This window comes from Equus przewalskii, chromosome 13 (genome assembly GCF_037783145.1).
Source record: "Equus przewalskii isolate Varuska chromosome 13, EquPr2, whole genome shotgun sequence".
Taxonomy (NCBI): domain Eukaryota; kingdom Metazoa; phylum Chordata; class Mammalia; order Perissodactyla; family Equidae; genus Equus; species Equus przewalskii.
Genome location: NC_091843.1, coordinates 87,062,831 through 87,079,660, shown reverse-complemented (window position 1 = coordinate 87,079,660; position 16,830 = coordinate 87,062,831). Strand labels below are relative to the sequence as shown.

The 16,830-nt window shown below is 46.6% G+C and overlaps 1 protein-coding gene across 9 annotated transcripts in view; it reads left to right on the top strand.

Moving 5' to 3' along the window:
- The window catches only part of PDE8B (phosphodiesterase 8B), a 217,432-nt gene that overhangs the window by 22,621 nt on the left and 177,981 nt on the right, over positions 1-16,830 (top strand). Inside the window, exon 1 of one of the 9 annotated variants that reach the window (XM_070571575.1) lies at positions 2,765-3,422. The exons of 7 other annotated variants lie outside the window; for them this stretch is intronic. In XM_070571575.1, the coding sequence (XP_070427676.1) occupies positions 3,084-3,422 (339 nt within the window). In that variant the 5' untranslated portion in view covers positions 2,765-3,083. Of the gene's footprint in view, positions 1-2,764; positions 3,423-16,830 lie in introns of those variants that run through there. One more of the 9 variants, XM_070571574.1, reaches the window with a different exon arrangement.

The following is a 16,830-nucleotide window of genomic DNA, read 5'->3' as shown; positions in this document are numbered from 1 at the left end:
TCAGTGACCAAATCTGTGCCAGCAACGGGGGCAGGTCACACATTCCCACCGAGAACACTGGTGGAGATTATAGGGCTACATTATTTTTTCCTTTCACTGAGCCAGAATTGGCAGTGGAAGTGGTGTCTGAGGAAAGAATTGGAAGTATTGGCTGCTCTGGGAATGGGAGGAAAGATTTATACCTTGTGCACGTCCCCCATTCCGTCTTCTGTTCCTGTAGAAGAGTCACCTTCAGTGAGGGGCGCTGGTCCCAATATGAAAGGTTCCATGAACATACGAAAGCAGCTCAGTCCTGTTCAGTAGCTACCTAGAGGTTATTTACTCTCTCAAGGCTTAATCTTTTTTTTTTTTTTTAATTTAGAAAGTTCAACTTAAATCTATTTCTGGGTGACTTGTCTTTTCGTGATTCAGCCCTTAATGTTCTCTGCCAGAAGATTGGTTGTAATTTCTGTTTTATCATGGTCTCCTTGCCTTTAAACCTCAGTGAGGGACTGGCCCTTTTCTCTTCTCTGGGTGGGTTCATCACAGTAACTGCATTCCTAGAGGAAACTCTGAAGAAGTGGACATGTGGCATGAGAATTAGCACTGCTCTCAATTTCCAAAAAAGGCTGCCATTGGTAGCTCCATGAAGGATAATGGCTGAAACGGGTGTGTATAAGAGAAGCTCTAGGAATGCTGAATTCATGACTTAACCTTCCATGAGGGATTGGTATGGAGACCAGTGCTTTTGTCATTGAACTCTGATGATGCTTGCCCAGATTCTCAGTGGTCCCTTGGAAGTAGAGCAGATGGCAGCCATCCGGTGTAGGCCCATTTCAAATGAATGATTGTCCCTGTATCTCAGTCTTTACCATTTAATGTGGTGTTCTTATGGGCATGGATAGGGACGAGAAAGCACGGACCCAGGCAGCCTGGAAGGGAACTGTGGTGGAAGCTGTGATGCCAGGAAAGAAGGATGCACTCCTGTGATGCCAGCAGTCAGCCCTCAGCTCAGCTGTGAGTCTCATGGGGGACTGGCCTCAGCTGAAGAGAGCCACCGTGCCCAAGGTCACTGAGGTGGCCTGCAAGTAACTACTGACACTCACAACTACTGATCCATGTGGGGTGAAGGCCTATCCTCCTGACCCAACTCAGGACAACTCTAAAGCATCCTCTAAGCTTGAGAATCCTCCCTGCAGGGCTTCCTGAGGCTTTTATTGAAGCTGCATCCTAGCTCAATTTCTCCCTCGGCTCAATCTTTCCTCTCTCCCTCTTTTCCTTCCGGATGTTGATTCCAAGAGTGAGTCCTAATAAACCTTCTGCCTGCTAAACGCTATCTCAGAATCTGCTTCTTGGGGAGCCCAACCTGCACAGAAATCTTACGAGCAATTTGCCCGTCCTTTAGAAAATATAGCATAGACTTTTTCTGTATTAACCGGAGATGGACTTTTTCACGTCATCAAAAATTTTTTTTAAAAACTTGGAAAGTTGAAGAGTTAAACTGAGAAGAAGAGAAACAAAGGGAGAAGAATTAGATTAGACTAGGTCTTTCTCCTCTACCTGAATTTGGGATTTGGGGTGACACGTTGCTTCTCTAGGAAGGTTAGAAGCTGTCGTCTGAAATCTTCATCTGGTCACTCCAAAAGTTGATGTTATGGGGAGAGAAAGGAAGGGAAGGAACAAAGATGTTATTTCAATTTGGATACTGCCTTTGTGCTTTGCAATATGCCTCTGTGTTCTTGTTATAAGCAGCTGAGTCCTCTCTTAGGCCATCTCGTTTCTCCTGTGGCAGCAGGCAGGGATCCCTGGAAGAACCAATGAATAAATGGGCAGTGGTGCCTCGCAGCTGTATCCCAGATTTCACATGAGGGGAGGATGAAAAGCAGCCTTGATACCTTCCAAAAGTATTCTTGTTCTTGAGTGAAGCTTAGCCTGTGAAGGCCTCACTCAGGGGAGCAAGGGGAGGCATTTTTGACTGCCCAGCCCACAGCGTGAGGAGGAGCAGTTGATAACGGGAGGCTGGCTGGGGTAGAAGCCAGGGTGAAAATTCAGTGACACCCAAGTGAGAGCTGAAAACTCTGGAGGAGAAAGCCAAGAACCATCCGGACAGCTTCTTTCTGTTCTTTCCTTGACCTCAGGGGGAATTTCTGTGTTTAAGGGTTCCTTCCAACGCAGGGCCTCCCATCCCTTGGCATGAACCTCCAAATGATGAGCAGACATGGAACGGACTTCTGAAGACGGGGTCACCGTCCAACTCAGTCTTCAGAGTACGGGGGAAGGGAAGCGTGAGGTCTCTCTCACCTGTCTGAGCGTACGGAGAGGCCCGCAAGTCACACGGGTGGGCTTGGGCTGTGAGATCCTCGTATGTCGGCAGGGGCGTCCCGGTGCTTTGCTCAGGCATGTGTTAAACTGTGTTCGTGAGAGGCGGTGCCGCCCAGGCTCCGCCGCCCTTCAGGGCCTGGCCCGGGTGTGTGCCGCGAGGGGCCGAGGCGCCGGGGCGCTGGGGGCGGCACCGCGATGGGCGCAGAGCGGAGAGGCCTGCGGACGGCGGAGGCGGGGAGGGCGCCGAGGCGCGGTGCCGGCGGGGAGAGCCCGGGCCCGGCGGGCGGGGCCGAGGGGCGCCGCGGGGCTCCCGGGGAGGGAGGCGGGTGGCCGCGGGAGGGCGGGACGCGCGCGGACTGCAAGTGGGGAAGAAGGTGCCGGCGGGCGGGCGGGCGCCGGGCGCGGGGAGCTGGGCGGCGGCGCGGGCCGCGCCGGGGGAGGCGGGGCGGGCGGCGGCGCGGGGAGCGCGTTTGGGGCGCCGCGGCGGGGAGGGTGGCGGCCGCCGGGGCGCGCGGGGCGCTGTGTGTGCGCGCTCCCCCGCTCGGGGAGGAGGATGGCCCAGAAGGGAAAGTTGGGGTGACGCGCGCAGCCCCCGGAGGCGCGGCGGGGGGCGCCGCGGCGAGCCCGACGGAGCGGCGGCCAGACAGGCCGGGGGCCGCGCGGTCCCGGCGCCACCGCCACCGCCGCCGAGGCGCCCGCCCCCTCACTGCAGGTGGCAGCGGGGCCGCGGGGTCCGGGCGGCCGGCGGCGCGGGCGGGCGCGCGGGGAAGCCCGGCCGAGGGATGGGCTGCGCCCCCAGCATCCACGTCTCGCAGAGCGGCGTGATCTACTGCCGGGACTCGGACGAGTCCAACTCGCCCCGCCAGACCACCAGCGTGTCGCAGGGCCCCGCGGCCCCCCTGCACGGCCTCTTCGTCCAGACCGACGCCGCCGACGCCATCCCCCCGAGCCGCGCGCGCGGACCCCCCGGCGCCGCCCGCGTCCGCAGGGCCCGCGCGGAGCTGGGCAGCGGCAGCAGCGCGGGCTCGGCGGCCCCCGCCGCGACCACCTGCAGGGGCCGGAGGCGCCACTGCTGCAGCAGCGCGGAGGCCGAGACCCAGACCAGCTACACCAGCGTCCAGGTAAACGCCAGGCGCCCGCCCGCGCGGGGGGTGGTGGGGGGAGCCCCGTCCGGGCGGGGCTCTCGCGGGCGAGGGGCTCCGGCGGAGTGGAGTGGTCATGACGCGGTTGGTCTGGGGAGGCTGTCACTAAGGAGGAGTTTACTTTTCGTTTGTGGGGGTGATGAGGGCCCAGGAAATGTGAGCAGAAAACACCCCTGGAGGGGTCCTGGGAGCTGGTTCTGGGGGGACGGGTGGAAAAGCGAGCGAAGTGGGAAGCAGGTTGGCCGGCTGCTTCGCAGGGTGGTGGGAAGGCTGAGGGTCGGTTGAGGCAGGAGGAGGGGTGGGTATCGTTGGGAGCATTCGGTGGCTGGCGAGTCCGACTGAATGAAATCCGAGCCCTGGCCTGGATTTGCGTGCCTTGTAGGTGACTGGTGCAGAGCCGGTGCGAGGATAGTCCTATTCAGATTTTTACCTGGGAAAACCAGCCAGGCTGCGTGCAGTCTTAGTCACAGGATCGAGCGTGGGGACCTGTGAATGAATGAGGGTGTTTGTGTTTTGTGGAGAGATGGAGGAAGGGAATGGAGGAAGGGGACCAGAGTGGAACCTGTTGTTTGTCACTTGTTTGGGTTGGCTACATCCTGGACATAACTGAGAGACCTGGCCGTGAATTTGGGGGGTCAGCTGAGCCACAGTGAGGGGAAGTGGTTTCCAGTGCACTGCAGCTGTCAGAAGATGAAGATTTGGCACATATATCTCATCCTTCAGGAGACTGCAATTTTGAGGAAGTGGAAAAAATTATTTAAACGATTAAAGCAGTCACTAGTTATTTCTTAATCGTGCCCTCCTATACCTTCTCAAAACACTCTTAAATTCAAGAGGGTTTTCATTGTGTAAATCTGGCCCCTGGGCCTTTTATCCTTGTGGCAAACAGAACGACAGTGGCACAGCCCAGTGTGCAGAGGAAAAAGTACATCTCCGTGACCCTTAATGTTAGGTAGAGTCAGAGGTTTGACTTGCTCAGTGGATTACCAGGAACTGTTCCATTGATTATTTGGCAGAGACATGATTGTCTATTTAATATGTGAAAAGTTGCCCAACAACTGGCCTAGTGTGAAGAGGCTCAGTCTTCATTGGGTAGAGTCAGTTCCCAGGGGAGGGGCGAAGAGAAGGATGGATGGCATGCACTGGCTTCAGTCTGGGAGACCCAAAGCGTCTTTCAGTGAACTTATTTTAGCACCATCTGATTTCGTAACATGACGCTTAACTGATGCTTGTTTATAGTGGTAGGGCTTCTCTGGAAATAATCATATCGTATAATATAATATAGTCATCATTATAATAAAAAATACCAGTTATTGAGTACCTCCTTTGTGCCAGGTATAAGCTTTCTCTCCTAGCTTTTGAATGTTAACCATGAGATGACAGAATATCCAGAGATTAGAGACCTGGATTTGTGACCGTCCAGCCTACCAACCGCACTTTTGTTATAAAGGCATGTGCTGAACGCTATATTTTTCTTGTGTCAAGTTTTTTTTAAAACACACTCGCTCACATAAAGTTAGCATTAGGAGAAATTTCAGGGAAATAAGATGTTATAGCTGGTGAAATAACTAAATTGGGATGTTACCGATAAAGACTATCCTTTTGCCTCTTGTTGAAAAGGAAATTTGAAGACATGAAGCAGGAGTTCAGCATGGTGACAACTTATGAACTCTGTAATGCGTTTTTTGGTTACTTGAGAAAAATTTTGTATTTCTGCCTTTCAGAGTAGCAAGAATCCCAATTTAGCACCTGGCAACTCTAGCTACTCCATGTTTGTTCAATGAAAGACAGAATAATGAATGAATTCATTCTCTGTTTTAATACTTGCCTCAAGAGGCTACTTAGAGACCAAATGGAGTAAAAACTGAAGGGAAAATGAGTCTCAGTTATTAGCAGTTACTATAAATTTGTATAAATATCATTGCTGCTTGGCTGAAGTGTTAAAGGTTTGACCTGGATAGGAGTTGAACTCACTTTGCTTTATCAACAGGATTTTCAAATAAGAGCTTAATTCATTCCAACCCGCTACTAGGAATGTTGGGAATGAATCTGCTGGTTTAGTGACCCAGCACTAATTTGCATATGTAGATCTCAGAAACCATAGATTTGAAATTAAATTTGAGACCCGAATTTTGATTTATACAAACCACACAGAATTATTATCTCAGAATTGCTTTAATATATTTAATTGTATCCTTTTAGGACTTGTGACTCAGTGTTAATATTGTCTTTTTCAATCTTCACATGTTCCATACTCTTGTGGATGAGGTAATTTTGTAAAAAACTTTACTTTCATTTCTTTTTAGAATAAGAATTCTTCCTCCTTAAGAGTTTGAGATAATTACTAGTCATGGCCCCCTCCCCTCCTCTTTTCCAAAATGATCAGGTGGAAAAATAAAGTCTTTGCCATTTGGTCCTGTTTACAGTGGTAGGTTGTAATAGTTTTCTTTTTAAATTTCCTCTTTGTACATCAATTATAAACCATATCCTCATTATCTACTTGGTCTCTGGTATTCCCCAGAGTGCAAAAATGTGTGCTTGATCTCTCTTTCTCTTTTCTAGCAATAATTCATCTCATTAAGCTTTTAGAATGATGAAGCATTATGATGTCAAACATGATGTCGACAGGAACCTTCCTGAATACCTAATTTACAAAAAAATTGTAAACATTAATAATTCATATGCAGTACAGTGATATCATATGGGTTTCCATTTCTGGTAAGAAGTTAGATTTGTCTCCCAATTGCTGTAAAAATGCAGCTTCCTAGCAATTTGTCTCCCTCTTGTTGCCTTTTTAAAAATAGTACTCTAAGAGGAGAATCCTGCAGAATGCTCACTCCTGATATTGTGCCAGTTTTGTAATTCTGGTTCAGAAATCCTCAGAGGAGATAGTTGAACCTCTCTCTGGGAAGATCCGGGGATTTTTACAAGTCTTCTTTTCTCATACCAGGTGTTGTGCCTGGGGAGGCGTCTGGGACTAGGCAGCCAGTTGTAGAGAAGAGTCCTGATTGACGACACAGTCAACTTGCAGCCATCTCTGTGTAGGTTTACTATGTTATGGCTCAGGCACAGGCGATTGTTAATTTGCAAATAATTTTGTGCTGACAGACAGCATCGCCAATTCTCACTTTCTCCTGCATTCATCGTGCTCATTAATTAATTTCACCAGTATTTGTGCCAGACTCTGTTGTAGATGCTAGGGATTCAGGGAATATCCATAAAGTTTGATAAGCAAAGCCTCATGAGGATGGTGAGTCTCTTGCAAAAGAATGTGCCTAAGCTGATGATTAGACTTGTATATTGTCCGTTCCATGGCTTCCCAGAATCAGTGAGGATAATCCCAAGTAGAATAAATATAAAGGGAAAATAAATATTTTGCTGACCTTATAGTAAATAATTAATGAGATTTTTTATTTAGGAGAGGGGTAGAACTGTTTTGAAAAAAGTCATTTTTGTTTGTTCTCAAAGTCATTATTCTCAAACTTTAATGTACATCAGAATCGCCTGGAAGCCTTGTTAAGATTGCTGGGGCTGGCCTAATGGTGTAGTGGTTAAGTTCCGTGTACTCCACTTCAGTGGCCCAGGGTTTGTGGGTTCTGATCCTGGGCACGGACCTACACACAGCTCATCAAGCCATGCTGTGGTGGTGTCCCACAAACAGAACAGAGGAAGACTGGCACAGGTGTTAGCTCAGGGACAATCTCCCTCAAGCAAAAAGAGGAAGATTGGCAACAGGTGTTAGCTCAGGGCCAATCTTCCTCATTAAAAAAAAAGAAATACAGATTGCTGGGCCCTACTCCCAGAGTTTCTGATTTAGTAGATCTTGGGTGAGGCCTGAGAATTTAGATTTCTAACAAGCTTCCAGGAGAGGCTAGTGTTGCTGATCTTGGGACCACACTTTGAGAACCACCACTTTTAAATGCATTAAATTGACTGTTGACCAGATGAATTAGGTGGGCTACCTCTAGCAGACATATAGTGCCACACTGCATGTGTTTGGGGTACTAGTCACAGCCCTGCTTTCCTCTTGGTTTGCTCTCATATGGGCTGCCTACCGTCTCCATTCATGAAGTCAAACTGAGTCAGACTCCATTCACAAAGTCAAACTTGGCTGGAAAGTCTGTAAGTGGGAGAGTGCTGGACCTCATAACCCACTCTGCTTTCTCAAGGGTCGACCTCCCCTTGGGACCCTTTGGGTTTGTAGGTCCTGATGTCTTGCTTTGCCATCCCAGTCACTCCCATGCCTCTGTCCCACTGGAGCCATGTCCTGCATGATGGGAAATTGCAAGGCAGGGGAGGAGCTGAAAACAGGTGCTGGTGTGACATGATACAGGTTCAAATTCAGTTTTCAGCCCTCGGAGTTCTTGGTGGTCCTTTTCACCATTACTTTTCATTTTTAAATGGAGCGTAAAGTTTAGTAAGCCCAAGTGAGTGTTGCAAGTTGATTTAGTAAAACCCAAAGGTACTTTCTGCCATAGTTCATTTCATCACAATTTAGTCCCTCCCCCTTCTTCCAAAACATTAATTATAGTCAGTGAGCAAATTTTCCTAATTTTTACTGCTTTCTTCAGTAGTTACACTAATTTTTAAGAGCCATCAGATAATTCTCCCTTTTGATTTTGTCCTCAAACCAGAAAGAAATGTAGTGCAGGCTGCTAACTTTTCAGAGGTGACACTTCTCTGCTGAATGCTGTCCTGGTGGCCGCTAGGCAGGACTTGGGCTGCAGCAGGACAGGACATGCTGGTGGGGGCAGGGCAGATCCTGTGGCACCAGGTTGGTGATGGGTTGAGGCTGGAAATCAGAATAGGAAGGAGGGAGTGAGCCCCATAGAACTAGGCAGGAAGACAGAGTCCAGAGTCTGGGAAACCAGCAGAGTTGGGGAGGAGCAGGTGAGTACTTCGGGGCCAGGTGGGGCAAGTGAAATCTAGAATTCAGGGGCTCAGTGAAGGTGACAGCTGTTGAAATAGGTTGAGACCTCTGATTGGGGAACAGAAGCTATTTACTTTCTGTTTTATTTGGGGTTCTCTGCTGAGTGTGAAGAGCTCAGGGCCCATAGGAGACACTGGTGACCAATCAGAGGGCTGTGTGTAAACCTTGCACCTGGCTGGGGCAAGACTAACTAACCAGGCCTTCCTCACACCTGGTCAGGTAGAGGCTGGGCAGGAAACAGGTTGCATATGCACAAGGGTTTAGTTGAAAGTAGTCTAGTGAGGGGACTATTTCAGATGTATTGGCAGGATGAAGAGAAATCAACAAAAGATGCTGAAGTACATTAGGACTAGAAAAAGAGCGTGCTGTTATGACCTAGAAGAGGCGACGGGAGGGACTGGTTATGGGAACCTGAGAAACCACACCTATAGGATGAGGAAGCCCCCAGAAGCTGTAGTCTTCAGGAGGAATGCAGTGATGGGAGGCACGTGGCCTGGTTGGGAGCCAAGGGAGTAAATACCTCCATTCCGTTGTCCTCTATTTCACCATCTCCAGCCAGAGCATCCCTTTGGCCAAATACATCTGCAAACCAAAGAGCCAGAGAGCCCATTGATTGAGGTCTTCCAGAGCAGGATAAAGATTATCCTGACCATACCACAGGAGGCTCTCTGTAATAAGAGTTTAAAAAGATGTTCAGCATAATTAGAGATACCCTGGTAAGCTCCAATTGAGATGGGCAATTTTGATGATTGTCCAAAATAATGGCATTTTTAAATGGCATTTAATTTATTGTTTATGTTTCCTGTTTAATGACTAGTGATATTAAAATATGTCCAGTTTTCTTGTTTGGAGACCTCTAAGTTACTGCTGAAAACATATCCTCCTCTTCAGTTCACTTTCCACCTTGGCCCTACTCAGACATTGTCTTCGTCGCTTGGGCTGCTATAACAGAATACTGCAAACAGAGTGACTTAAACAACAGACCTCTGTTTCTCACAGTTCTGGAGGCTGGGAAGTCTAAGATCAAGGTGCTGGCAGATTCTGCGCCTTGTGAGAGCTCCCTTCCTGGCTTGGAGACCTGTCTTCTTGTTGAGTCCTCACGTGGCAGACAGCAAGCAAGCTCTGGTCGCTCTTCCTCCTCTTGTAAGGACACTAATCCCATCCTGGGGCTCTACCCTCATGACCTAATCTAAACCTAATTACCTCCCAAAGGTCCCGCCTCCAAATACTGTCAGGGTTAGGGCTGCAACATAGGAATTTGAGGGGACACAAACATTCAGTCCATAGCAGGCATGTTTCCATCATTTCCTCTGCCCTCCTCTCCCCATGACCTCAAAGTCCAGGGGTTGGGGTGGCAGAGAGGAAGCCCTCTTCCTGAGTGGGAAGTTCGCTAAGCAGGAACTCAGCTTAGCCAGTTAATTACCTTTTTGCTCAGTTTGTACTTTCCTGCTCTCTACATCTTCTCGCCATTGCCTCAAAAAGTTAATAAACAAATTTTACTGTATAAATAAGCTGATATTTTAAATAAAGTATATGTATATTTAAAACATATTTTAAAATATTCATATGTGTGCAGGAGTTCATTTTTAAAAATAGGTGTTACCTTTATCTTACGGTGGAAATCTTGGTAGTTATTATGTTTTAATAGAAAACTGCTTTTTAAACAAGCTGCAGTAGAAGTTAAATTCGGTTCTTGCTAGCTTCTTCTCCATTTTCTCTATTCTCCCACTGGCGGATAAAAGCCAGCTTTTATTTAGGGTTTTGACACTTTACTCTTTTCCATGAACTTCTTTCTCCTCCTCCTTTCTGTCTCCTCAGGGACAATTGACAGAAAAATAGTTTAGAAGCTTGTGATTGCTATAATAAAAACCAGGAGATGAGTTTACTTTTGGACAATCTATCAATGAAAGAAAGAATATTTCGTGGTTGTTTCTCGTTTCCAAGGTGACTCGAATTTTTGTGTATGGTTAGTACATTTTGCAACAAGGTATTTAGAATAGACGGAACAATATTAGCTATTGTTTAAGTCCTTGCTATTTGCAGAGCATTCTATATACATTGTGTCACCTAATCTACACAAAAACACTGAGTTACAAGTTATTATTTCTCTTTTACAAATGAGGAAAACGAGGCTGCAAGAGGTAGGATAAATTGCTCAAAGTGAGTGCTGAAATTTGAATACAAGGTTGTCTGAATGCAAGTTCAAAGTCCTTATCCACTGAGCTTTGCTGCCTCCCCCACAGGCCTGAAGGCCCAAGGCTGGTACTGGAGCTGTAGGGTTACTTAGACTAGAGAGGTGATAACCAGGTGGTGGCAGCTCTGGGGGCCTTCTGGGTGAGGTTTTTCCTCTTACATATCCACTGTTACCCCTTGTGTTAGCCTGAACTTCCATTAGTTTTTCTTCTTTTTTAAAGATTGGCACCTGAGCTAACATCTGCTACCAATCTTCTTTTTTTCTGTTCTTCTTCTTCTCCCCAAAGCCCCCCAGCACATAGTTTTATATTCTAGTTGCAGGTCCTTCTGGTTGTCCTTCCATTAGTTTTGAGGTGAGTGGAGAATGTAAAATGCATACAGAATTGGAGAATCTTTGGCAGAACATGTCATTATTTTCACTGAACGCATAGTTGGCACTTTGTAAGTATCGTAGCAATATTAGCTGATAATAATCTTGTGGTTGCTATCATTTCTGTTTTGGTAATTAAAATGAGATTTTGATTATTTAGATTTAGATATTTTTGAAACATGTAGTTGTTTTTTGTTGGAAAATGTACCCCCCTCTCTAGTAGATTGATTTGGCCAATGTAGGTGACTAACTGGATGTAGAGAGAGATGCGTTATCCTGAAGCTTTGAAAACCACTGTGGCAGACATGGGTTTAGTCTGCGTCAATTAGATTTCCAAAGGAGACAACAAGATAGAATCTTGTGAGGCCGGCCTGGTGGCACAGCGGTTAAGTTTGTACATTCCACTTCTCAGCGGCCCGGGGTTCACCGGTTTGACTCCCGGATGTGGACATGGCACCTCTTGGCAAAAGCCATGCTGTGGTAGGTGTCCAGCATATAGAGTAGAGGAAGATGGGGATGGATGTTAGTTCACGGCCAGTCTTCCTCAGCAAAAAGAGGAGGATTGGCAGCAGTTAGCTCAGGGCTAATCTTCCTAAAAAAAAGATAGAATCTTGCCAGTTGAAGGCCCAAGTTGGATTCTCTGACTGTTGGGGCTACACAAAGCTTCTGCCTTTGAAGGTCGGGTCTTGGTGTTGTCTTGAGCTGGTTCCATGTGGAATTCTTCTTTGGTGTAAACCTGTAACCTGAAGCCTTGGTCTATCATTGGGCCTCAAGCCATCCTGCGTAAGCTCTGTTGGTTTTTATATTGCTGCATTTCCAGTGCTGGCAGATGTAGCGTGTTGTTGGGACAATGATACACTGTAAATCTAAGACCCGTTTTCTCTCAGATGGGAAGGTGTAATGATTAGCTACAGGGGGCCAGTTGTCTGTGTGAGTCACAAAACTGAGAGAAGACCCTGAATTTTGGAAATTTTGATGGGAAGACACGTGAGAGACTTTTTATCAACCTATCACACCGGCTAACGTAGAAAAAGAAAAGTGCTGTTTTCTGATGTCAGAACCACAAATCCCGTTAAAGCTCTGCACCTGGCAGGTGAGGCCGAGTTCAGAGTGGGCAGGGCTGTATCCACTCCAGGGGTCCTGCTGAGGGGGCTCAAGCAAGAGCAATGGCCATGTGGAGAGGAAAGTACCCGCTTGGGAAGGCCAGTAATGACCCAGCGGCCCACACCTCACCCACGAGTGGTCTTGGGCCATACGAGACTCATCTTCATTCTCGACTTAAGAAACTGATCGACGCCTTTGGCCTGGGAACTGGGTGACTGTGAGGAAAGCAAAAGCCACCCTTCTGGTTGATGGCTTCAGAAGCCTCAGTAGTGTTCCGAGCTGAGCCATAGCTGGAACTAAAAGTTTCTCTTTTCCCCACAATCTAATACAACCCTGCTACACGATTTCCCCTCCAGAGTTCCCTCAGGAGGGAGTGATACCCAAAACAATGATGGCCAAATAAAGACAGAATAGACCAAAAGATGAGCTTTGTCAGTGGCTGGGCAAACGCTGGTTGATGTCCTGAAGTCCACCATGTGCATGTGTGGACACACACACACTCACTCTCTCCTTCTCTCTCTCACACACACACACTCATACTCACACTCTCCTGCTCTGGGTGAGAAAGGGAGCTTAGGCAGATAAGTTTGCATGAGGCTTCCCATATTCTTCCTCCCAAATCTAAAAGGGTGGATCTGCAAAGCCAATTCCAGGACCCCCTAATCCATTGGACCCCCCCAGACTCTCCTGCCTGTGGCCAGCCTCTGTGTTCATCTACTCGGTCACATGTGGAACCCATTGTGGGCTTTCCAAAACCCAGCACCTTTCTCTGCAGTGCTCTGGCCCACTCGGACCCTGAGACCTTGGAACTGGCAGACGCTGATCACAGAGCCTTTGTCCCTTGGGAGTGTGGCCTGGCATTCACCCCTCCCTGAGGGCAGTGGTAGGGAGGAGTGTTGCAGACACAGACTCCCCGCCCTTTTGTTTGTTGAGATTTTCAAGAAGGTAGAGGGAGGTGGGGTAAAAGGCTAGAACCTCATCTGTGTGTCAGAGGTGGGAACTTTGAGTCCAAGAAAAAAACAAAACAAAACAGGAAATGCTTTGAATTAACATAAAAGGCAACCTTCACTTTTATATGCAGATTACATGACAAAAATACTTTGTAAGTCATCTAGTTGGTATTGGGAAAGGATTTTCCTATAGAAACAATGTTATACGTGGCATTTAGGTTTCTAGGTTAGCCCAAAAAAGTGTTTAACCCATTATGGAGCTGGAATATGTTTACAGTGTTGAAACAATACTGCTGTGAGAGAAACATAAAATTGAATTAGAACGAGTGTTTTCTTTGTACCAGTGTCCTTTGAGAGAAGCGGGTTTCATTAGAGGGTGGAGAAGCAGCTGAGGGAGCACCTGAGACGTTCCCTCAGGGAGGAGTTATCCTCAGTGATCCTGGTGCTCTGAGGTGGTGATGGCTCAGGAGGTGTATTCACCCACATTGCTAGGGAGCAATCTGGGCTGCAGGGAGCTCGCCTGGCTTGCCCACGGCCACACAGCTAGGGACTTGGAGCTGCCCCTGCTAAGCTGTGCCCTTTTCGTCATGCTATTTCACTGAATGGGTGTGTCTCCTTTCTTTGAGTCACTTATTTTCGGTTTCATCTACAAATATTTCAGTGTGTATCTTTTAACTCTAATTCTTTTATCACAAAATCATTATACACCCCAAATTTAATGCCTACTATCTTAGTTCAAGCTGCTATAACAAAAATATCATACACTGGGTGGCTTACAAACAAGGGAAATTGACTTTTCACAGTTCTGGAGGCTGGGAAGTCCAAGGTCAAGGGGCCAGCAGGTTCAGTGTCTGATGAGGACCCGATTCCTGGTTCATAGAGCTGGCAGGCTTTTCGCTGTGTCCTCACTTGTCAGAAGGGGTGAGGGAGCTCTCTGGGGTATCTTTTATAAGGACACCAATCTCATTCCTGAGGGATCCGCCCTTGTGACCTATTCATCTCCCGAAAGGCCCCACCTCCTAATACCATCACATTGGGGGTCATCAACATATGAATTGGAAGGGAGGGCATAAACATTCAGTCTATAGCAACTACTTAATATCAATCACATTTTTCTGTCTTTTAATTATTTTTTTATAGTTTGTTGGTATCCAAATAAGGTCAGCTCATTGCAATTGATTGATGTATCTCTTAAGTCTCTCTTAATCTACAGATTCCCCATCCCTCTCGCTTTTTTCACTTGCTCTTGATTTGTTGAGGACCCTGGGTTGTTTGTCCTGTAGATGTTCCCCCAGTCTGCATTTTGCTTTTTGCATTCTTGGGGTGCGGCTAGCGTGTTTCCTTGCCTTCTATGTTTGCTAGAAACTTGGAGTGCGATTTAGAGGTTTGATCAGATTATGCTCAGTTTTGGCGGGGGGATGGGGCAAGAATACGTTTTAAGTGATACCGTGTTCTCACATCAGGAAGCAGGGTGTTTGGTGGTCTCTCAGCTTGGTGCTGACCAGTATCAGTGCTCATTGCTTACACACATTCATCAGTGGGGCGTGTAAAATGGTGATATTCTCATTCTATCATTTCTTCTTCACTTATTAGTTGGAATGTCTCTAAAAAGAGAAACAACTTCTCGGTAACTAGTTTGTTTCCCTGGCATACAGTTTATATGGGAAAGGCAGGTTGGATGTGTGACTCTTTCCTCTTATCTCCAGTTTTCAAAATAATGAGTTGAGTCCCCAGCATTCTCCTAAGGTGACGAGGATTTTTTTTTTTACTTGTTTTTCTTTTGGTTTGCTTGCTTACTGTTATCACGGATTGCACATATATTTGATGTATGTTAACTCGTTGTTATACTTTGGGAGCTCAAATTGCCCATTTTTGGCGGAAGAGAGCTTATTTAAGTTGGTGAGGTGCTTTTCTTGAAGAAATATTTCCAGCTAGGTTGGTTGAATTGTGCCCTTATTCTAAACATGCTCTTTGTAGGTGAGGGCTCGCTGACCACCCGGAGGGAGAGGCACATCTTGATGCCCGCCCAGCCGTCGCTGCTAATACCAAGCTTCAGAGATCGTGGAGCTTTTGAGAGGAGCCATTGCACAAGGCCCCACTGCAGCTCCTTTCCTAGAATTTTTGTGGCTACAAAAGGGCAATCTGGGGTGATGGAAAGATACTCACTGGCCTGAGCTTGAGTTGCAGTTCTGCCCTCCGCAAGCTTTGTGACCTTGGAGAAGCTGGGTAACTCCTTGTAAGGTGGGAATAATGCAACCATTGAAAGGATGGGTGCAAGTAGAACAGATGTACAGTGCCTGTAAACCTTCTAGGTTCTCATGAATGTGTGTGTATGTAACTAAGTCTTCGAAATCTGGAATGTATTTTACACTTACAAGATATCTCAATATGGACTAGCACATTTCAAGTGCTTGATGGCCACGTAGTAGCTATTATTACAGGAGAGGGAGGAAGAAAGAAAAACTTCAAGTAAGAGTTATACATCGAGCGATTACGATTTGACATTGTAACTTGACAAGAAGTATATAGCACAGTAGTCGTGTTGGTTATTTGTCTCTTGGTTCTCAACTCCATTCCTGCTTTTCTGTATTCTCCTTTGCATTGTGTAGGGCTAGCAGTCTTCAGACTGCGTCTTCCAGATCCCTTTGCCAGCTGGTCTTCTTTTAGATTCTGCAGTAGGAGGTACTGGTAGGAAATTGGGATGTGGGAGAAGGAAAGAGACAACAGCAGTAGCTCCTGCTAAGTGGCAGTGGCACCACTTTAGCAGGGATGGTGCAGTGCCTCCAACTGATGAGCGTGGGCTTGTGGGTGCAGGCCCCAGCATTAGCAGTTCTGATCTCTGCAGGCACCCTTTCATCTTCTTAGGTTCTCCAGCTCACCTCCATCTTCTCTTTGCTCTTCCATACCTTCCAACACCTTTTAAACAGTTCCCTACACTGATCGCTCTCTGTTTAGTATATGTAGAGTGGTTTCTGTTTTTCCCGCTGAACACTTGGGTGGATCTGAGGTCAGAAAGAACTAGGTTATAATCCCATGCATACCACTTACTTAGTTCTGTGACTTAACTTCATTATTTTTCAATTTCTTCCTTTAAGGGGGATAGTAAAAATACCCATCTCATGGAGTTGTTGTGAGGATGATATAATTAATATATGTGGCATCATTAGCTTTGAACATAATTCTCAACAATATACAAGCCAATTTTTGAAGGCTCATCGTGTAACATTTTTTATCATGGAGAAGTCCAAATGTGTACAAAAATAGAGGGAATAGTATATTGAAACTTCATGTACACACTACCCAGCTTTGACAGTTATAAAATTAAGGCTGTTCCACCCACTCTCCCCCCACTCTGCGATTATTTTAAAGCAAATCTAAAACATCATATTATTTCAGCTGTAATTATTTCAACACGTAACTCTAAGAGGTAAGGACTGTTTAAAAATCAACCATAATGCTATTAGCATACCTAAACATTAAAATAATTTTCATATTATCAAATACCAAGACAGTGTCCAAATTTCCTTAATTATCTCATAAATGTCTTTGTTTAAAAAAATGTGTTGTTTGAGTCATTTTTGGGCTAAGATCCACCCATTGCAATTGGTTGATACGTATCTTAAGTATCTTTTAATCTGTTGGTCCCCCTTTCTCTCTTTCTTCCTTACTATTTGTTTGTTGCAGAAACTGGGTCATTTGTCCAGCAGAGTCTCCCACAGTCTGCGTTTTGCTGATTGTGTTCCTGCGGTCTCTGGCGCCACGTTCTTCTGGTCCTGTCGTCCCTGCAGATTGATAGTTAGATATTGGTTGGATTCAGGCCTATTTGTTTATTTAAGTTGG